The 26163-nt window shown below is 41.1% G+C and overlaps 1 protein-coding gene across 2 annotated transcripts in view; it reads right to left on the bottom strand.

Moving 5' to 3' along the window:
* LOC133405123 (receptor tyrosine-protein kinase erbB-4-like) overlaps nt 1–26163 on the bottom strand; it is a 199175-nt gene that overhangs the window by 58045 nt on the left and 114967 nt on the right. For both annotated transcript variants that reach the window (XM_061681842.1, XM_061681933.1), the window contains exons 3-7: nt 25540–25726; nt 7359–7493; nt 6220–6285; nt 3977–4095; nt 3203–3344 (exon numbers count right to left, since the gene is read on the bottom strand). In XM_061681842.1, coding sequence (XP_061537826.1) covers nt 3203–3344; nt 3977–4095; nt 6220–6285; nt 7359–7493; nt 25540–25726 — 649 coding nt within the window. The remainder of the gene's footprint in view (nt 1–3202; nt 3345–3976; nt 4096–6219; nt 6286–7358; nt 7494–25539; nt 25727–26163) is intronic.

The raw sequence follows: 26163 nt of genomic DNA, 5'->3' as shown, positions 1-26163 counted from the left end.
TGGGTGTGGTCTTCTCCAGGTCGTCAATCCCTCTTGCCCACGCCCCGCCTCTGGGGTATTTAACTCTTAACTCCCGCCTTCTGGCACGATGTTCTATTTCCCTTTTCGTACGCCTATTTTCCTTCTTTTTATCATTATTAGTGTTATTTTCTTTCTTTAGTTAGACCCCTTTGTGTGTTTCCCTCTAGATCCCTTGCCGATGTCATTAAATGTACAACCCCAATTCCAATGAAGTTGGGACGTTGTGTTAAACAAATAAAAACAGAATACAATGATTTGCCAATCATGTTCAACCTATATTTAATTGAATACACTACAAAGACAAGATATTTAATGTTCAAACTGATAAATTTTATTGTTTTTAGCAAATAATCATTAACTGAGAATTTTATGGCTGCAACACGTTCCAAAAAAACTGGGACAGGTGGTGGCAAAAAAGACTGAGGAAGTTGAGGAATGCTCATCAAACACCTGTTTGGAACAGGTTAATTGGGAAGAGGTGGGTGCCATGATTGGGTATAAAAAGAGCTTCCCTGAATTGCACAGTCATTCACAAGCAAAGATGGGGTGAGGTTCACCTCTTTACGAACAAGTGCGTGAGAAACTAGTCGAACAGTTTAAGGACTATGTTCCTCAACGTACAATTGCAAGGAATTTAGGGATTTCATCATCTACGGTCCATAATATCATCAAAAGGTTCAGAGAATCTGGAGAAATCACTGCATGTAAGCAGCAAGCACAAAAACCAACATTGAATGCCCGTGACGTTCGATCCCTCAGGCGGCACTGCATCAGAAACCGACATCAATGTGTCAAGGATATCACCATTTCAGAAAACCAATGTCAGTAAATACAGTTCGGCACTGCATCTGTAAGTGCAACTTCAAACTCTACTATGCAAAGCAAAAGCCATTTATCAACAACACCCAGAAACGGCGCCGGCTTCTATGGGCCCGACCTCATCTAAGATGGACTGACGCAAAGTGGAAAAGTGTTCTGTGGTCCGACGAGTCCACATTTCAAATTGTTTTGGGAAATTGTGGATGCCGAGTCCTCCTGGCCAAAGAGGAAAATAACCATCCGGACTGTTATGGATGCAAAGTTCAAAAGCCAGCATCTGTGATGGTATGGGGCTGTGTCAATGGCATGAGTAACTTACACATCTGTGAAGCCACCATTAATGCTGAAAGGTACATACAGGTTTTGGAGAAACATATGCTGCCATCCAAGCAACGTCTTTTGCATGGACGCTCCTGCTTATTTCAGCAAGACAATGCGAAACCACATTCTGCACGTGTTACAACAGCGTGGCTTCGTAGTAAAGGAGTGCGGGTACTAGACTGGCCTGCCTGCAGTCCAGACCTGTCTCCCATTGAAAATGTGTGGCGCATAAAATAAAATACAACAACGGAGACCCCGGACTGTTGAACAGCTGAAGCTGTACATCAAGCAAGAATGGGAAAGAATTCCAACTACAAAGCTTAAACAATTAGTGTCCTCAGTTCCCAAACATTTATTGAATGTTGTTAAAAGAAAAGGTGATGTAACACAGTGGTAAACATGACCCTGTCCGGGCTTTTTTGGAACATGTTGCAGCCATAAAATTCTAGGTTAATGATTATTTGCTAAAAATAATGTTTATCAGTTTGAACATCAAATATCTTGTCTTTGTAGTGTCTTCAATTCAATATAGATTGAACATGTTTTGCAAATTATTGTATTCTATTTTTATTTATGTTTAACACAATGTCCCAACTTCATTGGAATTGGGGTTGTACTTTAAAATTCCACTCTTGGTTGTATTTTGTGTGTGTTCTGAGTTTAAGTAAACCTCTGTCATCTAGAGCTCAAAATTTCATAAGGTGTAGCAACCTGCAGATTACGAGACTGATGAAAAGGTTTCTCGTCACGTTCCCTAAATTTTATCCACCTAAAAAGTGACGTGGGTCCCCTTTACTAGATAAAATGAGTTTGATTTTAACAATTAAACATAAACTTATGCTAAAACGGAAGTAACACAGGTGTCGCTTCCGTCTTATTATTTTCTCCTAAATTAATTATTTTTTTAATTTAACCCATATACGCTACATATGATATATTACTATTCACAGATGATCTGCATGGCTTTATTGAGTGTGTGAAGGTGCCAAGATGGCAATCAGTTCCTCTAAATCTGAGGCCATGGTTCTGTTTGAAACACAGGGATTGCATGAGGGAGTAGCAAGAGTCAAAATAGGTATCGCTGTTTTTTTATTCGAGTTGTGTGAGATTGACAGACGGTGAAATCAAATTTAGCCTAAAGGCAATGCTCTCAATTTACCAGATGAGTTACTTTCTTACTTTTATCTATGGTCATAAGCTCTGGCAGAGACCGAAAAGGACCCAGTCGCAGGTACAAGTGACAAAAATGGGAAAAACAGGCTTGGTTTGGGTTTACCAATAGAGATAAGTGAAGGTTTGTCAGCAGAAACAAAGCTCTTCCACATTGAGAGCAGCAAGTTTTAGTGACCCAATGGGTGCCTCCTGGAGGCTGACCTCGGAGGTGTTGTGGGCATTTCCACCCAGGAAGAGACAGAAAGGACATCACCGAGGACATGTTGGAATCTGGGAAGACCTCAGCGTCCCTTCGGTGGAATTAAACGAGGTGGGCGAATACAGGGAAGTCTTGAAAACCCAGCCAATACAGCTGCCTTAATGACCACTCTTACAAGTAGAAGAAGAAAGATTTTTTTTCATGACTTGTAGGTTTTTATCAACGGAAGTCCTCATAAAATTTTTGTTGAGAAATGACCTCTTCATGAGGTCATTTCATGTTATTTCATTTCATGTCATGTTATTAAAATCCATGATGTTTGTTGACTAAAATACTGGTTTAGGTAATAACTTTTTGGGCAATTTGAATGTATGTATCTTAGTTATCATCCAGATTGGATGTTTGGCATACAGTGAATCCAATTAATTGTGATCAATTATACAGTATCTCTGTCATGTCTCTTCACATTTGTTTGTTTTTGCTATTTTTGGATAAAAAAAAAATTACTTGGATCAAAAAAAAAAAAGTTCTGGTTCTTGGTGAAACTTCACCTCTCAGTTATTAAGAGCCTAGAGTAGAACCATTTGTTCAGTTGTTTTGCTGCTGTGAGCTCAGAGTCTGTGATTCTTTATAGATGCTTGCTGATGTAAGGATACAAAGTGGACATACGTGGGCATTTCTTGACACAAAAGGCTCCATAGGTATACTTCGCTCTAGGATTGTGCTCCAGCTGGAACGATGTGGGATTATACACAACTGGCTGAGGGCACTGGGTCACACATGCACCACTGTTGTTGAAATTGGTGCAAGCCTGCAAAAAAAAAAAAAAAAGAAAAAGAAGAAAAAAAGCATAAGCTAGGGTGTAGACTAGAGGATACATGTGAGACCTCCCGTGTGGGAAGGGGAGTTATGGAGGCCACTGGAAGGTCATAATTCTCTCACAGAAGCTGTTGTGAATGAAAAATTATTACAGCTGCAATTCATTTTTTACACGTGAGAATCATGCTTCCAGCCGCAAATGGGAGACAAACTGGAGACAAATTGGAGCCATCCATCCACTGCCACCATGTAAATGCTGAAATGTCTTGCCATAAAACTTTTGTTTTGTTGTTGGTGGCCACTGGCTAAAACGGCAGTAATTGAATTGGATGAGCCTTTCTGTGAATTACAGCTACAATATCACACCTCCGAGTGCGTACTGAGTAGTGATGGTCCAAACAGGACCGACTCTTGGTGATAAGAGGGATATTAATTGGACCAATGAATCACCAATTTGCTCTTTGAAGAGCACCGGCGCTGCAGACTCTTACCGCCTCGTGAAATGACAAACAATGCATCATGAAGTAAACAAAGTAAATCATTCTCGAAAATGACAAAGATGTCGCGCATGAGAGGACACGCAGAAGGACGGGCTCAAGATGTAAGCGGGTTGTGTGCACGTACGAAGCAGTCTGTGTCCTTGGGTCCCGAGCAGCCACCAGCACACTCGCGATGGCAGCAGTTGCTGACGTACGGCCCAAAGCATCGACCGTCACACTGCTCTGCGCACACTGTTTTCGTCACTGCCCGCAAAGAGAAGAACTTTAAAGGTCTGCCACATACACACACACACACACAAGCACACACTCAAACAGAAAGAGACAATATCACCACCCTCGACACACTTATGGTACAATAATATTACATTCAGGCAGATACAAATTAGGGGCCTTACAAGCAAAAGGTCAGTCGAGTCCATCTATGACCAAAAGTCTTGAATAAAACTTTTGAAATGAGGGCGGTGGTTTCTTGCCCTTGAACAAGCCGCTTATCTTCTGAAAATTACAGTCGTGCTCGGAAGCTCGCTGCTTTGTGCGGCAGCGTGGAGCTTCACTGATTCTGCCTTGAAATTAAAGTTCTGGTGTGACGGAACCCTGCCGATCCGCTGCACAGGTGTGTGTAAAACAAGTGTTTTCATCAGAAGATTAATATCCAACTGTGCTGCTCATTTCCTGAAACAGGTGCTATTATGTGTTATTTGTCGCTATGCCTTCTGTCTCCTGTAACTATATGACTTGTTCTTCCCAATTATAGTTATATAATATACAAATTTAAAATGACTTAAAAATATACTCTGGATTCGACATTATAAACTAAGCTTCTTCACATTCAATTAAAGTCCCTGTAAAGTTAATAGCCTAAATTGTTTTGCTTCCAAATACATTAAACATGTTTTAAGAAAATTGCTGCAAACATAGGAAAAGACTGAGAACTAATTGTTGAAATATAGCGTTAAAGTGTTTTTCACCATTTCTGTGTTCCTGATTTTTTGGGGTGGGGGGCGTGGCTAAAACTGTTGCCCAGTGACATGTCCCCCTTCCCCACTATATATGAACTTGAGAAAACAATCTGATGAAGTGACAAAATACGTTGACGGTTTACTGCTAGCCCACCTTTAAGTGGCTAACGTTAGGTTTATACTGTAAATGGGAAGAAAGAAAATAGCATTCTGCTTCAGACTAAGACGAACGACTGATTCTCAGGTAGGTCAGTGTCTTCTGGTTCAGAATTGAACTCTGGCTCTTGTGGCTCAAACATCTAGGAATGTGTAGGCATAAAAAAAGTTGCTAGATGAAGTTGCAACCATTTTTTCAGGTCGTAGTAGTGGTATTTGATTGACAGTTGACAGTTGAGTGGAGCGCGGTTTCAGCACATTCAACAGACACGCCCACTGCGTTTGAGACTAATACCTTGATTTGTCACAATTTTTTTTTTTTTTTGCCTCATTTTTTTCTAATCATTCTGTGATGCCAAGGAAAGTATCAGAATAAATCATTGCAAACTGTAGATTAAAATAATCTAATCCAAGTGTCTGCAATCCACAGCTCCAGAGCCACATGTGGCTCTTTCATCCTTCTGCTGTGGCTCAAAGTGACTTTGTGAAAATAAAGGTGACATCTACAGCCCTGATGTTCCGACGCTATATGCTGAGGTTCAGGAGCAAAAATCACATTAACCAGGTCAATTTTTAGAATTGGCTATTATTTTGCTCATCTATATTTTACATTGTTAAGTGAAATAGTCATTTTTAATTCAAGTTGAAATCTCAATGCATCCTCCACATGCTGTGGTGTTATAATGATGCATTTCTGTTCTGCATTTTTGGTTCGCTGCTGGTCAAAAATTTAAGTTTGACTTTATTTCATGAAGATGAGGAGGGCTCAAACAGACATTGGCTTTTTATTTTATTTATTTTATTTGAAAGTAATTTACAACCAAGCATATTTATTTCAGTTGAAAATGTTTTTGAAATAAAAATGTGTCTTCTCCGTTGCAGTTCATTGATTTCATAAATGCAACACACTATAGTTTTTTTAAAAAATATATATATACAGCTAAAAAAACAAACAAACATCAAAAACAAATATGCAGTGTTATTAAAGTGGGGATCAACTTTAGATGTCAAGGGTTTTGTGACTCCTGGTGTTTTTTTCTGTGGAAAGAAGTCCAGATGGCTCTTTGAGTATTTATGGTTGCAGACCCCGCGTCTAATCTAAAATGGCTCCTCATTCACTTTAAGGGGTTGCTTGAACTGAGAAAGATTAAACTGAAAATATTTAACTTTGCTTCATCCAACCACATTATCTTAACTAAAGCAGGGAAGTGAATATTACCCCAAAAGGCATTTTGCTTGGTTGCATACTCACAGGATTGACACTGGTCGTCCTGAGGACCCCAGCACCGTCCGTTACACGAGCGATCACAGCGTCTGCCTGTATAACGTAAAAACACACAAAAAGAAAGAAGACTCACAGTTAACAGTTACTTCTGTTAAAATAGCACAGTAACAACACACTCAAAGTCTCTATGGGGATGACTAGCCAGGCCATGCTCTTCCATGGTTCTGCTGGCAAGTTGGACTACGCATCTGCCGTCATCAAGGTTTAATTGACTGGCGTTAATAACAGAGTAAGGGGAACAGAGCGAGCAGACTGTCACCAGGCCCACTCCCTTTGCAGGGCTGGTAATGTACAGTACATTCTAAACACTGCCTGCCAAGCACCCCCAATTTGGCAACCTCAACTCCCACATACTATTGTCATTTTTTGCCCGCCTCCTCTAGTCTTTGTTGCTTTTCTGCATCCTCCTCCTTCATTAGTGACTATCACATCAACCAAACTCTTTTTTGTCACACTCTAAAAGTGTCTTCCTAAACCAGCGTTAAGTTGGCAACTTTGCATGATACGCAGCTCCCTGCAGATTTTAAGAGTCAACAGCAGTATGCTTAAAACGAAAAGACATCAGGCGTTTTTGTCACGTGAACTCAAGTTCAAGTAAACCCCCCTCAACCCTTGTTGCATGCTCAATGTTTGGCACTGCAGCTGTCCTTCGTGCTCATCCTGATGGGTTTGATCTAACATTATAAACTTCTTCCCTTGAAATGAGCAGAGAGGCTCATCCAAAAACGCGCCATGAGGAGCCACTTCTTCTGACATTGAATGTCCGCCAGACAGAAATGCCCATTGTGTGTAAAGAAGAGGGACCAGCGGACCGGAGGGCCTGCAGACAAGGGGCAGCAGCACCAGCAGAACCTTCACGAGCAGCTGTCAGATTGGTTGAGGCTTAAAAAGAGCACAGTGAGACAGCAGCTCCATGGGCCTCACTGCACAGCGGCCACAGCACAGACATTCACATGCTGATCTAACACCATGTGATTTCCCCCCTTGTTGACCGGTAGGCAGACACGATGACTAAACAGCTATGAGCCTACTGTGGCTTGGCATGTGGATCACCTCTAAAAAGTGTCATTGTCATCCACTGGCTTCCACGCTTGTGTGATACTCACATCCAAGGTTGCTGTTGTTGGATGGCACCACCAGTAGCTCCGCCTGGGGTTTTTTGATGATGTCACGCCAATGGATGGTGTCTGCATGGCACAGGAATTTGTTCTGGTCAACGTAAAGGCCCCCGTTCATGATCTCTGCAAGGAGCGAAGAGCAAGAGGGAGAACTGAGCACACACCCATGAATATAGAAGAGTAGTATACAATGGCAGGAAATCAATAGATCAAGGGTAACCACAATAATCTCAGAGTACCGGCATACAGCGCTCGCCAAAGTGCATCCGAGCGTGAAGATAAATGCTATTGACAGAGCAATTCAATACCACAGTGATTTCATAAGTCCTCCAAAAATAGAATTTTACTGTGGTACCATAGACAAAATCACACAGGAAAGTACAATTTACAGACAATTTCATTCATTTCTTTTACCTTCCTTTAATTGGGAGATAAGATAACATTGAAAATGGAACTCTCTCTTGCAAGAATGTGGTGGCTGACACCAGTATTTGTAAAGTTATAGACAGAACAAGCATTCCACAAACAAATAACACACATATATGTAATGTCTGCAAGTATCAGTAAAACAATGAGCAGAAAAATCTAACCAAATATATTAAGTAAAACATCTACAGTACAGCCAAATGTTTCTGCTTAGAACTTAAAAAAAAAAAAAAAAACATGTTCAATGAGGTCAGCGTCAGGTCATTGTATTTATTTTCCTAAAAGATGGAGCAGCATATTAAAACTGTCTTTTTATTTAACCAGTACACACTTTTAAAAAAACGTCTTTGACTAGTAGATAAGTATAATGAGGACCGAACCGAGATATATTTGCAACTCAAAGATGTTCGTTCCATTTCAGCCCGAGGTTGGACTAATCAGACACCAGAGCAGAACAAAGGGAGTTGTAAAGGAGCAGGGAGAAAAAGCGATCCGCAATGTACGCACAGCACTCAAGATAAAGATGTTAGTTGGTAGAACTCACGTTGTGTTTGACTCATGAAACAGATATCAGCATTTCTGTTAAATGTGGGCGAATCCACGTGTCAAAGTGAATTCATAATCTCTGCCTGGTGAGCCTGTTGTGCGGGTTCACATGTGTAATTATCCATCCGTCCGTTCTCTGTACCGCTTATCCTCACTCGGGTCGCAGGTGTGCTGGAGCCTTTCCCAGCTGACTTTGGGCGAGAGGCGGGTTACACCCTTAACTTTCCCTCAAGTGTCTCTGTTATGTGGGGACTCACACACAACAACACAGAGCGAGGGGCTGACGTACTAGATGACCCCGCCGCTGTTCTAGCAAGCTCCCTAGCCCATGTAATAAACAGTTAACTTTCCCTTAAATGTCTCTGTTGTGTGGATGTACGCCTGGCGCACGGAGGGAGGCAGTGGAGTGCTGGACCGACCCAAAGTCGGTCTGCTGGTCCGGTCTAATGCAGGAACAGCCCAAGTACGCACTTGGGCTTGTATTAAGCCCCGCCCAAAAATATCCAGACAACTGTGTGCGTAAAAAAAGAGTTTAATGCTATACAGTAGCTCAACAATTCAATACTACATTATTTTCTTTGCACGTTTTTAGCACTTATCGTCAAAATATTTAATGTATTTACAAACAAAACAGGAAATTACTTTATAGGGTCTTTAACATTGATTACTCCCTCACAATTCTAAAAACACATTTTATTTCTTCTCATTGCTTTAAAAAAAGAAGCCTTTGGGTATCTTAAAAATTCCAGATGCCGTTGTACAAACAGGCATCGGTGGCCGACAGGTTAGAGCGTCAGCCTCACAGTTCTGAGGACCCGGGTTCAATCCCCGTCCCCGCCTCTGTGGAGTTTGCATGTTCTCCCCATGCCTGCGTGGGTTTTCTCCGGGCACTCCGGTTTTCTCCGGGCACTCCAGTTTCCTCCCACATCCCAAAAACATGCATTAATTGGCCGTAGGTGTGACTGTGAGTGTGAATGGTTGTTTGTTTGTATGTGCCCTGCGATTGGCTGGCAACCAGTTTAGGGTTTACCCCGCCTCCTGCCCGATGATAGCTGGGATAGGCTCCAGCACGCCCGCGACCCTAGTGAGGAGAAGCGGTTCAGAAAATGAATGGATGGATATACACTTAGCAAATATAGTGGTTTAATTTGGGGCAGTATTTAATTCTGAAATGAAACACAATTAACATTGATAGTTAGATTTAATATGTAGCTACATTAAGAAAAAAAGATAGTTTTGATGATTCTAAATTGTGCTTGGAATTTCATGTTATATAATTTTACACAGACTCTATAGTTTCCCGACAGGGAAAAAGTGTACAAAAAGCACCAATAAGCGCACACATCGCTCTGGACCTGCTTCACCTCACTGAGTCCAATGAAGCGACATTGTACTGAGACTAAACTCGTCTCCTCACGCGCCTTCTGCTTGATAACAAAACTGATTGTGTTGGCGAGCCGTCATCCTTAATAGATGCCTGCACATGGAGTGTGGTAATGAATCCTAATCCCTCTTCTTGTTACTATTACAGATTTTTGAGAGTGATGAAATGAAGCTTTAGTAATCCCTTCCCCCCGTCGCGAGTTGTGACCCGTACGAGAAGGAGAAACATCATCAGTGCCCTTCTCAGACTGTTGTTTAACCTAGTTTAGGGATTTAGATGCAATCACCTCTCATCCTTTTCTCCTAGAATATGAAATACTGCCAGATTTTACACCTACACACACAATACCCCCCCCCCCCCCCACACACACACATATGCAATGTCCTGATGAATTAAATTTCATATAAAATGTAACAATGTGCTTTAGATTAGAGCTGGATTAGCCGACGGGTATTATCTCCTAGGGCTGATTATTAACACTAAGTGAGTTGGGTGTACAACACACACACACAGGAAGCTAATCATCACCATCCGACATCATGATTAAAGAAGCGGGCCTTAGTGAAGACACGGACATTTAGTCAAAGCCCTCTTAGAGGTGACATGTCGTTCTGTCTGTCCGCTGAACGGTCCGCAGCCGTGGCCTCGTGTAATCATGTTCCTGTCACAATGGACAATTTATCAGAAGGGTGTTTTACATTAATGGACGGAGGGTGGGGGGTAATGGCACTTTATTCCAATGAGGACCACACTGTTGGCATGCCGTTATGGCGGTTATATTCATCATGAAATAATCAGTTAAGCAACATGTTAGGGATATTGTAAGTATGAATAAACTAAATAACATAATAATACTAATATGTAAGGCTGTCAAATTTTGATGAAAAAAGACAAAATGAAGAAAAACACCCCCTGGCTAATGAGGACCATTAAAAAATAACATTTCCAGAAAGATGACAAGCCTTTATTGTACCATTGCGTTATTCATGATTGCTTAGAGCGATGTTTCTCGACCATTACTGAGTCAAGGCACAAATTGTACATGAGAAAAATCTCAAAGAACACCACCCAAAAAAAAATTCCATACAAGTGGATACACAGGTTAATTATGTACCTATTATCAAAGTGAAAGAACGTTTAATTGTTCTGCAAGTCAATATGCGTCACTGGCATAGATAGATGAATGAAGATACAGCAAGTATAGTGGTATATCAATAATAAATTTTGGACTAATTAAGTGAAAATAGATCATTTCCCACGGCACATCTGATGATGTCTCATGGCACAATGGCTGGTAATCACTGGCTTTGAGTGCAGCGACCTAAAAGACCCCCCCACCCCCGCAACCTCCCACCGCTTTTCTGCCGAACTTCGATCTTCCCATCAGGCTTGGAGCTCTACATCCATCCACCCGCTCGCCGCGTTGTCCCTCACTCCCATTACCACACCATCCCATCGTCATCCACAGTCTTGTGATTCCCAAGGCGGCCATAAAAGCCATAGCCCGACGTGGGAGAGATGGGGAGGAGGAACAGGAGGGTCGAGGACAGAGACGGAACAGCGATATGAGCGGTGGAGGTAAAGAAAATGGTGAGGGAAGGCGTTATTGCTCAAGCTCTGAAAATCAATTTTGATAAGAAATTGTGTGGAAAGTAATAAATGTTCACTGCACAGAATTTTACTAGTACTATTTTGTGATGGTCACATGGTTAGTTCAAGGAAGGTCTGTGAGTTGTAGCTCTGCATGTTAAACTCAGTATTTTGCAGATAAATTGTGGAAACCAAGCAAATGGCAACTGTTAATGAAAATCAACTGTTGGTGTGTGTCAGTGTCTTATGTTTGGGCTTTTAAAAAGGCATAAAATAAAATGCCTAAGGGTGCTTTCACACCTGTATTTCACTTTGCCTGGTTTGAATCAGTTGATGGGTTTGTAAACCATGCCCGTGTCTGCCCCGGTACGATACGTGCTCACTCAAAGCCTACCAAAATGCATCACATCAAACCACGTGACATCGCAGTTTTTTGTTATTGGTTACAAGCAGGGTTGCCACCAGGGATTTGGGGCCCTGTGAAAAAAATATCACTTTGGGTGCCAGAACGCCAATGCCACAAATTGAAAATACTATTTTCTAGGGCCTGTGATAGTCATGAGACTCATCATTTCACACATTTGTGGTGCCCCTGGTCACAAGGATGTGAACAGGAAGAGGATTTGCTGTACGGACTAGCGTGTACCGAGCAACTAAGGAAGCACAAATACAAAATGGAACAAAAATGGCATTTGCTGATAACTGATCATTTTCATGATCATTTTCCGACCCTAGTGAGGATAAGCGGAACGGAAGATGAATGAATGAATGAACCGAGCAGGCTACAAAAGCATGACTTGAGCACATTATCTTCATTCTCATCGTGAAAAGATGTTGCTATCAGATGTCGTATGCATACTGGTGGTGCTAACTGCGAACATGCTCAACAGAAGACGTGTCCATTAAATCCCAGGTCTAATCTATTAACATGCCACCTGTAGTTACGCCACCATAACGATTTCTGCGCGTGGTGCCAACATACTGTATCAACAACACTTCATCCTGTTTGCTGCAGATGGTATCGCTATTATTATTGTGCTATTGCGCGCACACACTGTATCACAGCATACAAAAGAGGTGCCAGCTCCAAAGCCATTTAGAGTTGAAATGAATGCACTCATATGCGAGCCAAACCACAGGAGCGTTTGCTGTATTTACACCTGCCCGACTAAACTGCACCAAGGGGGGCAACAAACAAGTCTAACATTAAAACGCACTAAAAGGTGCTAGTGCAGTGTTGCCAATTTAGCGATAGCTTAATTATATTTGCTTTCATTACTTTACTTTTCTGACCTCTCTTGTGACTACTAAAAAAAAAAAAAATCAGCCTGTGAAAGATATAAAATCATTAAAATCTACACGTGACAATGAAAATATAGTAAAAGTAATAGCGAAAAACTGTGAGTAATTGACACCCCTAAAAAGGTTTATAATTGCCTTAATAGTTTAAATCAAGTCTATACCACAAGTTATGATCCCAATACAATTTTATTTCAAACTCATCTTACAACATTACCCTTAAAAATAAATGGCTCACAGATGATTTCATTTAAAAAAATAAAAGCGTGCGTGTCTCCATATGTCAAAGAACCACTTTAACTTCCACCAACAACCCAGGTTAAACTGCCTGTCATACAAATATCTCCTTCGAGATATGTCATTTCACGAATAGTTCCTTGACACCAAATATTATTTTCCTATCAGCCAGGGCTTTGGAGCTATCGTGTGGTATCTTAGATGGTTGCAGAAAGAGCACAAACGTACAAACACAATAATTTTGAATTTTTCAGCAAATAGCTGAAGATAGGTTCCACAGAAAAATGTGAATAGGTGAGTTGGAAATAATGAACAGCGACTTGGTGGAGGTTTACTGTATGAACAAAAATAACAAAATAAAAGCTATTTCTACGTGGGTTAAAAATATAAGAGGTAAAGTAGCAACACCATTTTGGGAAATATATAGTTATAGAATATTAAGGAAGTAGTAATGACATCCTCCACCAAACCCTGCTCAGTAGCCAATTATGCTCATGTTACTCTCATTCAGCGGCGCAAAGAGCTGCTATTCTGAAGTCGTTTGTGGGCGATGATGGAGCCGGCAGCAGCCAGTAACCATGATGCTCTGCAGGGAGCTCGCTGATGAGCTTTCATCAGTGCTGCTAGCCACTTGTCCTACATCTCTGTCTCGGTCTAATTATGCTGATGAATAAAGCCGTGATAGCGATCTGTCCTCTAATGATGAGTGCGCGTTTTTACGCTTGCTAGTATTGTCTCGTAGGGTGTGACACACAGCTGAGTATCTGAGGAGGGTTAGGTGGAGAGTAGAGAAGAGTTGATCACTTTTTTTCTTTTTTTTTCTTGGAAAATAAGCCCAGGTACAAGCCTGCACATCATGCAAAGCTCTGTAAAGACAATTCCACTGATACTTACCTTCCCATTTAAAGGCTTTTGAGCACGGTTTGGCTAGATGGGGCAGACAAAGCTGTATGTTTGTAGGCAGACCTGAAGAGTTAAGCAAAGGATTTACCTCCTAAATGCCAATTAATCATGCCACAAGTGATTTCTGGGATCCTCCCAGGAAAGCACGTTGTAATTTTTGTTCGAACAAAGAGGAGTGCTGCTTCTTTAATGAGTAACAAATTGATTAAAAACACTTGTTTTGCTTTTCATGAAAGTCCCATTGTGCATGTAAAAACAGCTGTCCAGCTGGGAGCTATCATTAAGTAAGTGTTTCTGTAAAAAAAATAATAAATAAATAAAAATTTGGTGCAACAAGCAAAAACCTTTGTGACTTTTGTTTTCAAACTTGTCATGCATGGTTGCGGCTTGTTCCAGTGACTCGCCAACTACCAGTGGGGATTTCCAATTTCCAGTATCTGGCAAAGGGCTCTGAGTGGCCCCACAACTGCAAGCAGAACTCGAGGGAACTCAAACAAATTGCATTCATTTAGGGAGACCACTACTTCTTCTGTCAACAACAGACACCACCTGCAAAAGATCCGCTTCAAATAATGATTCAATGAAGTGGGAGAGACTAAGAATGTGGCAGTCATCTTGGAGGGGGACAAGTTCATTGAGGCAGAAGAGAATGCATCCAATACCACAGTCATTCAGTTCAAACAGAGCACCCCTCGCCTTGCCATGAACCAATTGGCATCCATCCATCCGTACCCCAGGGCTAGAGAGGGGCAGGGTTACACCCTGGACTGATCACCACTCAATAGGTGGTATCCATCTTTCAGGTTTTTTCTTTGAACATTGGACACGTGAGGCAACACGAGAACAAGAATAATAATACAGCATTTGGGTGCTGTCTCTGTTATATAAGTCTTTTTCATCCTCCAGTTGACATGGTCACTGTGTAGGTTTTTACTCCAGATGGAAGAAAACCAAATATTTTCCCTGCAAGTGAGCAATATTTGGAATTGAAAATAAACAAGGATTTGGCATTGTGGGTGAATATCTGGATAACTGAATAATTCCATTGCAATGCACATGTATTAATTGGATGCATAGTTCATGGATTTCTAAATATAGGAACATTTTTACCAAATACATCTTTAGATCCAATACAAGCTCCAATACAGGAGTTCTATTTTAAATTCTGCCTTGTCAAAGATAATGTTAACTTTTGACATACAGAAGTATTAATTTGACAATATATATATTTTTGTAGTCGGCAGTGGTAACACTTCCACATGCACATTTCCAATATTAATTTAGATCAACTACTTCACATGTGTTATTGATGGTGTAGTGGTACACTCGGCTGACTTTGGTGCAGGCAGCGTGGGTTCAGTTCCCACTCAGTGACGGTGTGAATGTGAGTGCGAAAGGTTGTCTGCGTCTATATGTGCCCTGCGACTGACTGGTGACCAGTTCACGGTGTAGTCTGCCTTTCGCCCGAAGTCAGCTGGGATAGGCCCCAGGGCCCTGTGACCCTAACCAGGATACGCAGTGTTGAAAATGGATGGATATTTCACATGTTTAGGTCAGACTTTTTAACACAGCTCTCATTAGATCTGTATACTTATTAAAGTGGTCAGTTATGTTCGTTGAGCTTTGAAAAATAGCTAATTTCTGTCGTCTGCATATAAGAATACACTATTAGAGCACAAGGCCTGAGTGCAAAACAAGCAGCGTGTCTCAGAGGAAGCGATGTGTGGAACTGTGTGAAGCACTCCACTGTACGATGTACGATGCCTCTGAGCTTGTTTGCTCAGACGAACACGGAGGGAAAAACTGGTGAGAAGGAAAGCAGATGATGTGAAAATGACTTCTTTGATCTTATGAATCACAGTTTGGACAGCAGACCACACACAAGCCGCTGGTAGACAATCCAAAAACTCCAATAAAAGTGACAAATCAGCAAAACGGGCCAAGAGTAGACCAGGACCAAATGAACTGTCATACTCCTGCAGCGACACATTTTCAACATAGTGTGGTGTGTTTTTATAAATGTCACCATCTTTGCGAGCAGAGCCGGGAAAAACTTATCTGATCTTCACAGAGGGAAGGTGTGTCTCTGGAGTCCCATTTCCCCACTTCTCCATTATTAGCTCTGCCAGCCAAACAGATATTGAGCTCAGTGACAAATGGGAGCAGAGTGGCGAGGTGCAGACAGCGCGGGGGTGGTGCGTTTCACGATAACCCCTCCCCCCCCCCCCCCATCCACCAATCCAAAACGCCACCACTCCCTTCCTGATAATTATGTTTTAAACCCCCTGATTAAATTTTGCAGTCTCCAATGATGTTGTTTTTGCCATGAATCCTGATGAAAAATGCTTTGTGCACTGAAGAGTCTGTAGGAGGCAGATGACACTTTTTGTCCACACGTAGCCTTCAATGAATGCTGAATTCCTGCCATCACTCTCACTGCTTTCTGCCACCCACTTTTGCTGCACCTTCCCCCCTGCACTTACAAGCACACTGGGACATAAACACTCCTATTTTTTAGCCCTTTGTATTTTCTTAAACTCAAACCCGCCCACAGGCAAATGGAGTGGTGTCAAACTATTATAACTGGTGGGGCTGACAAATTCATCCATCCATGTCATTTATCCTCATGAGGGTCATAGGTGAGCTGGAGCCTGACCTGTGAGTCTTTGGGTGAGAGGTGGGGTACACGCTGGACTGATTGCCAGCCAATCGCAGGGCACATATAGACAAACACCCATTCACACTAATTCAATTTTTTCATTTAACCTAAGAAGCATCTTTTTGGATGGTGGGAGCAAGCCAGAGGAGCAAACCCATGCATGCACAGGGCGAACATGCAAACTCCAACCGGGAAGGCCTGAGCCCGGACTTGAACCACTAACCTCGGAAATTATGTGTTAGCAGATGCGGTAACCACTATTCCACCGTGCTTCCCCGACAAAAATTGTCGGGAAAAATGGAACTGGAGACGCTGCAGAAAATGGTGGGATGGACTTGCGGCCCGAATAAGAACTCTTCTGTTGTCCTGTATCTAAATCAAGCAGCGGTCCACCAATCAGCACGAGCCAAAGGAAGACCGAGCCAAAGAACGTGCAGGCAGCTTAATGCTAATCATGCTAATAAGCAAAGGTGGTTTACCAGTATGTTGTCACCGTGGGGATTTGAGGAGAGACTATAACCACGCCACAATGATTTTGTAAGCACAGTAGTAAGTAAACCAGAAAGCTTAAAGGAGGACAAAAGTCAAGCTCTGTTAGTTTACAAATAGTGAAACAAGCATCCCAGTTGTCAGAGTGGAGTTTAGAGGGTATCATTAGCGGATCAACACAAGAAAATGATGATTAGTCCCAGCTCTCTATATATATACATATAAATATGTATATATATGTATATATATTTATATATATATATATATATATATATATATATATATATATATATATATATATATATATATATATATATATATATATATATATGTGTATATATATACACGTGTATATATACGTATATATATATATATATATATATATATATATATATATATATATATATATATATATATGGGTATATGTATGTATATGTATATACACACATACACATACATATATATATATATATATACATGCAAAATATATATGTACACATATATACACACACACATACATATATATATATATATATATATATATATATATATATATATATATATATATATATATATATATATATATATATATAAAATGCAGCCCTATGGGGGGCACAAGCCAGTGCAAACTGTAGGCCGGTCACAAGCCCGGGTAAATGCAGAGGGTTGCGTCAGGAAGGGCATCCGGCTTAAAACTTTGCCAAACAAATATGAGCGTTCATCCAAAGAATTCCATACCGGATCGGTCGTGGCCCGGGTTAACAACGTTAAAGATGGAGCCGTGCACTGGAAAGGAGAGGAATGAAGATTAGCCGAAGTAAAACAGAATATATGTGCATGAATGAGAGGGGTGATGGGGGAAGAGTGAGACTACAGGGAGAAGAGATAGCAAGGGTGGAGGACTTTAAACACTTGGGGTCAACCGTCCAGAGCAATGGTGAGTGTGGTCAGGAAGTGAAGAAATGGGTCCAAGCAGGTTGGACCGGGTGGAGGAAGGTGTCAGGTGTGTTATGTGGCAGAAGAGTCTCTGCTAGGATGAAGGGCAAAGTTTATCAAACAGTGGTGAGGCCAGCCATGATGTACGGATAAGAGACAGTGGCACTGAAGAAACAACAGGAAGCAGATTTGGAGGTGGCGGAAATGAAGATGTTGAGGTTCGCTCTCGGAGTGACCAGGTTGGATAAAATTAGAAATGAGCTCATCAGAGGAACAGCCAAGGTTCGATGTTTTGGAGAAAAAGTTAGAAAGAGCAGACTTCGATGGTTTGGACACGTCCAGAGGAGAAATAGTGAGTATATTGGTAGAAGGATGATGAGGATGGAGCTGCAAGGCAAGAGAGCTAGAGGAAAACCGAAGAGAAGGTTGATGGATGTCATGAGGGAAGACATGAGGGCAGTTGGTGTTCGAGAAGAAGATGCAGGAGATAGGCTTACATGGGAAAGGATAACGCACTGTGGCGACCCCTAAAGGGACAAGCCGAAAGGAAAAGAAGAAGATATCCATCCATCCATTTTATACATGCATATATATATATATATATATATATATATATATATATATATATCCGTCCATCCATCCATTTTCTGAGCCGCTTCTCCTCACTAGGGTCGCGGGCGTGCTGGAGCCTATTCCAGCTATCATCGAGCAGGAGGCGGGGTACACCCTGAACTGGTTGCCAGCCAATCACAGGGCACATACAAACAAACAACCATTCGCACTCACATTCACACCTACGGGCAATTAAGAGTCTTTGGGATGTGGGAGGAAACCGGAGTGCCCGGAGAAAACCCACGCAAGCACGGGGAGAACATGTAAACTCCTCACAGGTGGGGCCGGGGATTGAACCCCGGTCCACCGTGCCTGTGCGAGTTTTCTCCGGGTACACCCACATCCTAAAAACATGAGCGGTAGGTTAAGTAAAGACTCTAAATTCTCTGTACGTATGAATGTGAGTTCAAATGGTTGTTCCATGTGGACACAAAATCTGAGCCCGTCGCTTTGTTGGTCTTTTGCAGTTTGAAGATGCGTCTCATGAATGGTCAACGCAGAAGTCAGAGGTGCCATGGTGGTCAGTGGTGTTGTTTGTTAATGTTGCTACTTGGCACTTTTTCTTAACCAACAGGAAACTTGATTGACAGTATACTGCCTGTTCAGGCATTAATGACCCTCTGTGCCAAATGCTTGTTTTTTGTTCAAGTAAAACTTTTGCGAGCAGAACCTGAGTCTGTGTTATTTACATTTTTTATCTCAGATATTGTATTCATTGTTCTACATTACAATGTTCATTACTCTTAGAATTGTAATTAAAAGTGAATTGTTCTTTAAAAGTACAGTATGTACTTGCATTATTATGCTCTAATATCTTGATATCAGTGGCATAAAAAACATCAACGATACTATTGTTTGCTGTGAAAGCTTTGGGGAAAATATATCGTCCGAAAAAAATTGCTAACGTGACAGGCCTAAACACATGATATATTAAGAGAGAGCAAAAGCAGGGACTCATTGTCCTCGGGTTGGGACTCATTGTTTCCATGACCTGTGCATCCCAGGACTCACACAGTCTCAAGTGTAAAATGATCTATGCTTGTTGTAATATTTGAAGTTAATTTAAAAATACTTCACATATGTATGTTATATGGTCATGGCTGTGAAAAGATATAATTCAGTATCTGGAGCTCAAGTTGTATAAGAAAATGTATTGTATTTGTGGTGTATTTTTATAAAATAGTTTCTGTAAATATTTGTATTACTCCTCATAACAAACAAACAAAAATGGACACACATACATGGGTAATTTTTATCTGGTGTGTACGGACCAAAAAGTGGGTCATGGACTCGTTCAAGGGGGGTTGCAGACAAGTTTTAAAAAAATTACATCCAATATTTAATGCGCATCTGTGGTCAAACAACAAGCAAGTTTAAAAAATATGCAGCAATCTGGGGCCTCCGAAACAAAAAGGTTGCGCAAGAAGCCCTGCACACAAAAAGGGGAAAATTGGAACTTAAGTATATGGAAAATAAGACAAGAAATATGGAATGACACATCATCATGTTTTGCATGACAATGAATGCCAGCGTACGTTCAATAGATTTGCTGTGCGGCAGAGAAATGACAGGCAACAACAGGTTGGAGATCATTGAGGCTAATTTTGGTACATTTCCTGCAGGTGACAGTCTGAGAGAAGAAGGGCAAGGTGTATTTGGGATTACATAACAATGGAGTGCTTCTTATTCAGGTTTTTAAAGTAACAATTTGGTTGCTGAACTCTGCGAAAAGATCCAAAAAAGGAAAAAAAAAATAATTAAACAAGAACACTGAGGGTTTTCTTTGCCATGTAAACAGCAGCATTTTCTGTGTGAGCAAAGCAACCTTTGAAGCGATGAGATATGTTCTGCTAATCAGTGCCTTAATGATGACACAAGCTCCATTATTAATGTGTTCCAGCCCTCTATTTTCTCACTCTTGAAAAGGCACAAGCACTATTGGTATTAGCCTTTTTTTTCTCGCAACACTATTTTAAGGAATTTTGTGCAAAAATAGAAATCACTGTTGTCATCATGAAGGATTTTCTTTAATAGCATCTCCATTATTGTTGAAAGTAATACAGGGTAAGTAGTTGTTGATGATCAAAAAATGTATCCACTGTAAATTTCATTGACTTGGAAAATAAAGTAGGGCGGCACGGTGGAAGACTGGTGAGTACATCTGCTTCATAGTTGTGAGGACCCGGGTTCAAACCTAGCCTTGCCGGTGTGGAGTTTGCATGTTCTCCCTGTGCCTGCGTAGGTTTTCTCCGGGTACTCCGGTTTCCTCTTCAGAGGTATTAAAAACAATTATTATGTTTACCGTGATATTTTTTGGGGAAAATATATCTATCTATCGCTTTATAATATATACCTATCTCTTGAATTTTTTTGTTTTTTTATCATGACAGGCCTAGACTCAGGCAAAAGCCAGCTTAGATGGCCAGTGTGTAAAATGCTTTCAAAATGGTGGCGGACAGCAAAGGGCGCTCTGCTCCCTTCTTATAGGTTTGAAAAGTTCACACAAAGTTCCCACCCCTCCTCCTGACAGCCTAAATAGAAAGTGAAAAAAAACCAATGCCCAAAGCAGGAAGTTGAAATTAAAAGAAAAAAACTGAAAAGCAGAACATAAAAGAACTCTCACAGATAGAACTGGACTAGAAGAGGAAACCTTCAAATTACAGAAAGATAGTCTTAAATTGTAGGCACGGTGGCCGACTGGTTAGAGCGTCTGCCGCACAGTTCTGAGGACTGGGGTTCATTCCCCGTCCCCACCTGTGTGGAGTTTGCATGTTCTCCCCTTGCCTGCGTGGGTTTTCTCCGGGCACTCCGGTTTCCTCCCACATCCCAAAAAACATGCATGGTAGGTTGATTGACGACTCTAAATTGACCGTAGGTGTGAATCTGAGTGCGAATGGTGGTTCGTTTGTATGTGCCCTGCGATTGGCTGGCAACCAGTTCAGGGTGTACCCTGCCTCCTGCCCGATGATAGCTGGGATAGGCTCCAGCACGCCCGTGACCCTAGTGAGGAGAAGCGGCTCAGAAAATGGATGGATGGTCTTAAGTTATCCTGTAAAATGTCTTGACGATAGCAATGTCTCCAGGCCATGAGGTAACAGGCCCAAACGATGATGCCCCCTCCATCATACGTCACAATTGGGATAAGGTTTTGATGGTGGTTTTGCTGTGCCTTTATTTCTTCCTACATAGCGTCGTGTGTTCCTTCCAAACAACGCAACGTGTCTGAGAAGTCTTTAGCTGATTTTTCTTCACCTCACGGAGCATTCTGCACTGTGCTGTTGCGACCATTTTACAGGCCGGCTAGGGACAAGCTGCAACAGTGGTACATTTTCTCAATTTAAGGACACTGTCTTACCATGGACTGAAGAATATTGGTGCTTTTAGAAATACTCGTGTGACCCTTTCCAGCTTCATACAAGTTAATAAAGCTTAATTGTAGGTATTCTGAGAGCTCTTTAGTGCGAGGCATAATTCACATCGGGCAACAGATGTGTGCGGTTTTTTTAGAGGGTAGGGCAGCTTCAACTAACTAACACTTCTAATCTCATCACATTAATTGGACTCTAGGATGGCTGAGCCTGGAATCTGATTAGCTCTTGGAGGGGTTCACATACTTTTTCCAACCTGCACCGTGAATGTTTACATGGGGTGTCCAAGAAAAACATGAAAAAATAATTGTTTGTGTGGTATTAATTCAAGCAAACTCTATTTGTCTCTTCTTATTATTGTTATATAAAGCTCAGAAGACATTATATGACCAATTAATCCAGAAATGCATCCATCCATTTTCAACACCGCTTATCCTGGTTACGGTCACGGGGCACTGGAGCCTATCCCACCTGACTACGGGCGAAAGGTGGACTACACCCCGAACTGGTCACCAGTCAGTCGCAGGGCACATATAGACACAGACAACCATTCGCACTCACATACACCGTCACTGAGTGGGAACTGAACCCACGCTGTCCACACCAAAGTCAGGCGATTGTACCACTACACCATCAGTGACCTCCAGAAGTACAGTTAATTCTAAAGGGATAAAATACTTTTTTTTGCAACTGTAAAGAGCTGAATATTTTGAGCCATGATTGATTCAAACCACTGCGGGAAATATTGAGTTTGAGAAATCCACTCAAAATTCTGCCTAAACTGTGAGAGAGCATTGTTACAGTGAAATATTTTCACCTAATCATTGTATGGCACGCCATGGTAAGATATTTGATCATCTCCCCCATGCACCACGCAACAAACGTTATGCAAACAGACTTGAAAATGGCCCAGTCAAACGAAAGAGAGCAACTCAAAATAAGGCTGAAAAATCCCTTAATTTGCCCATGCCCAGTGTATGCCCAACTGTGTAAGAGAATCATTAAAACAAATCCCTAAATAGGAACTCTGACCATTCCGCCGACTCAATGATTGTTAAAAAAAACAAACAAACAAAAAAACCCTGGACATCTGTGCTATAAAAAATGCGGCCCTCCTCATTTCCCAGTAACACTGTGTGATTAAGATCACCACACAGTCCCCCAATGTCAGATCAACTTGTACCCCGCAGAAAATACAGCATTACACTTTAAAGCGTTCTTGTGCAGTAGCTCCTCTTTTTCCCCTCCTAGATTTGGAAGTTGACACAATTATTGAGGATCTATTCATGCCGCTTTTCCACCTAAAATGTTGAGATTTGACATGTCTTTGTTCCTTGGCTGTACTGTGGAGGACATGCATGCTGGAAGTGCTTTGTTCCATTGGCCACAACTCGACATGCTCGAGAATGTTGTTCTATTCTTACAGAAAGAACAACACCACAACAGATTTCAGTCAATTGCCCCAAAGTCTGTCAAGACTAATGCCAAAGACCAACCGTTTGTTTGGTTCACACACTCCATACAATCAGTAGCTTCTTAAAGATGGAATCCACTCCTTTTTTGGGGGGTTAGAAAAATATATTTTCACCCAGCCAATACAAAATGCTGATTATTTTTTTTATATTAGTGAATACCCGATTCATTTCCCAGTTGGTGGCGCACTGAAAATGACGTCACGGAAATGAGACATTTTGTCAAGCAATGGGCTTACTTGTAAAACACTCACTAAAAATATTATTTTGAATTTCTGTAGCATAACATACTCGCACAATAATTACTGTATAAACTATAACAATTACCTCTTTTGGAGGAGCCGGTGGCTGCCAGCAGCGGTGTGGGTGGTCACGACCCAGCACTTATCTTGTCCTTACTGATTTGTTCTTATTGCCTTTGTTGATCTCATTTCTTTTAACGTGTGTGTGTGTAAGTTAACTTGCTAATGACTCAGCGACGTGGTTTGCGAAAACTTTAATCCACTTGATTACAACTTTGAGAGTCGTAACACTGCTGCCACTTCACCAGCTGTCATGCCGTGGAGAGGTTCTCCCAGTCGGCTGCTGAATCTCCCTACGGACCTCGATCGCCAGTGACATACAGCTGAGGTCCGGAGACATGACACAAAAAGCATGATCGAGATGAGAAAAGGGTGAAGAGCCGGACAACAGGCGAAAAACATCTTCCATGTCCGTAAACCATAAAAAGAATAACTAATATTTGGAAGAAGCGGGTGGCTAAAGAATCAGCGAAACAGTATTTTAAAAGATGTTCGCTGATTGGAACTGCCGGTGAGAGGAACAAACGTACGTACGTACGTATACTGCCCTTGTACATTTCGGCCACACACAGTCTTAGCTTTTTTTTTTTATCCGCAGGTATCTATATCTAACGATATAAATATATATAAATATATATATATAAATATATATATAAATATATAAAATATCGTTATATCTAACAATATAAATATCGTTAGATATTGTTGTAAAACACAATGTTTACTTTCTAATGTAGATGATTTGAATGGTTTACGGTGAACCCGGAAATGTATGTGTATGTCTCCACATTAACAGGTACTGTAACGCCACAGTGATTAGAGAACGTATTTGTACGCTGGATATTGAACTATTGACAGTTTCTCTTGCCAATTTTATTTAGCTTGCGGGTTTCAACAGCTCTATTTTCCATTTCGTTGGTTTAGGGTTTACCCGCGAGGGGTTTGGGAGTAGGGGAGACTGGAACAGTCATTTCAAAAGTGACGGACGGACAGCTTTGTTGAAATGCCTTATTCCAGCAGTAGGTGGCAGATTAGAACTTCAATGAGTTTTACGCAGAATTTCTAAAAACTGTTTTGCATCAAACATGATAAGCGAGTGACCTTCTGTCCTTGGTTTGCCTCAGACTGCAAGTCGTTAACTTGTCAGTTGTTGCTCCGCCAGTACTTCTCCATCAACAGCTTGTGGGAAAAAAATAAAAATAAAATGGCACCGGGATGCATGACGAACCACTTGACTCACACTACGCTGTATGTCATGTTGACCCCCAACTGCTTGTTTGGTTTCTTAAGGTGATAATGAGGAAATGAGCCACTGGAGTAAATGGCAGAGCAGCCTCTTATTGATAAGATCACTTTCAAATCTATGATAAAGGATAATGTTGGCTTGCGCCACGTCTCCAGAAGATGAGCTGATTGTAAGGTCCTGACCGCAAATCAAAGTAGAGAAATAGTGCAAATACAATCAACTACTGTGTGTGAGTGTGTGTTTATACAAGGACACTAACCACAAAACAGCCATTTATGAACACACTCGGCAAAAGATCAACAATTTTGATTATATAAACAGAAATGTAATTAAAAGGGAAAATAAGGATTCTCACAGATATCTGATCCTTCCATACAACACACAAAATTGATTTGGTAACGGTGACGTGACATCAAACTCTGAGCCCTAATTTTGTGGCTATTAATAATGCATCAGTCAAACACAAGCAGGACGTTGTGACGTTTTCCAAATGAGCAAAACAAAAAGTAGATTTGTAGTTTGAAGGGAAACATTAATCGGCAATGAAGATTTCTGTCACGTATTTTTACTCCTCAGGCTCCATAAAGATTATTTGTTTATATGATAAAGGTGTCTGTGCCATTAAAGTGCTCATTTTTTCCCTACAGTATTTCTGAAGCTCATAACCAGTGAACGATCACTAAATTGAACTATCACTTACCTGTGAGGTTACGAAGGCCCAGCTGCCTCAATCCATAGTACCCATCTCGCCTGAAGTTGAGGAAAATGGCAAGCCCGTAGCGGCCTTCATACAGCTTTGTACCTCTGATGATCCGCAGGTTCTCCAGTGGAAGGTAGTCAAACTGGTTCAGAGCCACCAGCACGTAGCCCGTCACCTCTCTGATTGACTGCAAAGACGGTATAAGGCCGTAATTGGTACTTGTATGCAACATGGGCATGAAGTGTGTGCTGACAATTTTACAGAAGATACATTTACAGAATGGAAATTAAATGTTTGTTTGGAAAAAAAATAAAAATAGGTGATTGTCACTGGCTCCTGTGTTTCCATTTCAGTGTAAAACCCCTGGAAATTTTGGATTCACCAAAATAATGAAAATGAAATGAAAAATTAAACTTTTTTTTAATCATTTGTGCATTTATGAAGTGCGATTTCTAATGTTTTTATTTTTATTTTTAACCTACATGACTATTGATGAGTCAATTGCACAAATGTAACAACAACAACAACTAATTTCTTTGTCATAAACTAATTTCAAAGAAAGAGCATGTATCTTTGAAACTGTATATCAGTCTTTTATTATTATTTTTTTTTTTAACCAAGCAT

Source organism: Phycodurus eques, chromosome 1, assembly GCF_024500275.1.
Source record: "Phycodurus eques isolate BA_2022a chromosome 1, UOR_Pequ_1.1, whole genome shotgun sequence".
Classification (NCBI taxonomy): domain Eukaryota; kingdom Metazoa; phylum Chordata; class Actinopteri; order Syngnathiformes; family Syngnathidae; genus Phycodurus; species Phycodurus eques.
Note: the sequence above shows the minus strand (reverse complement) of the source record. Positions and strands in the feature narration are given on the sequence as shown.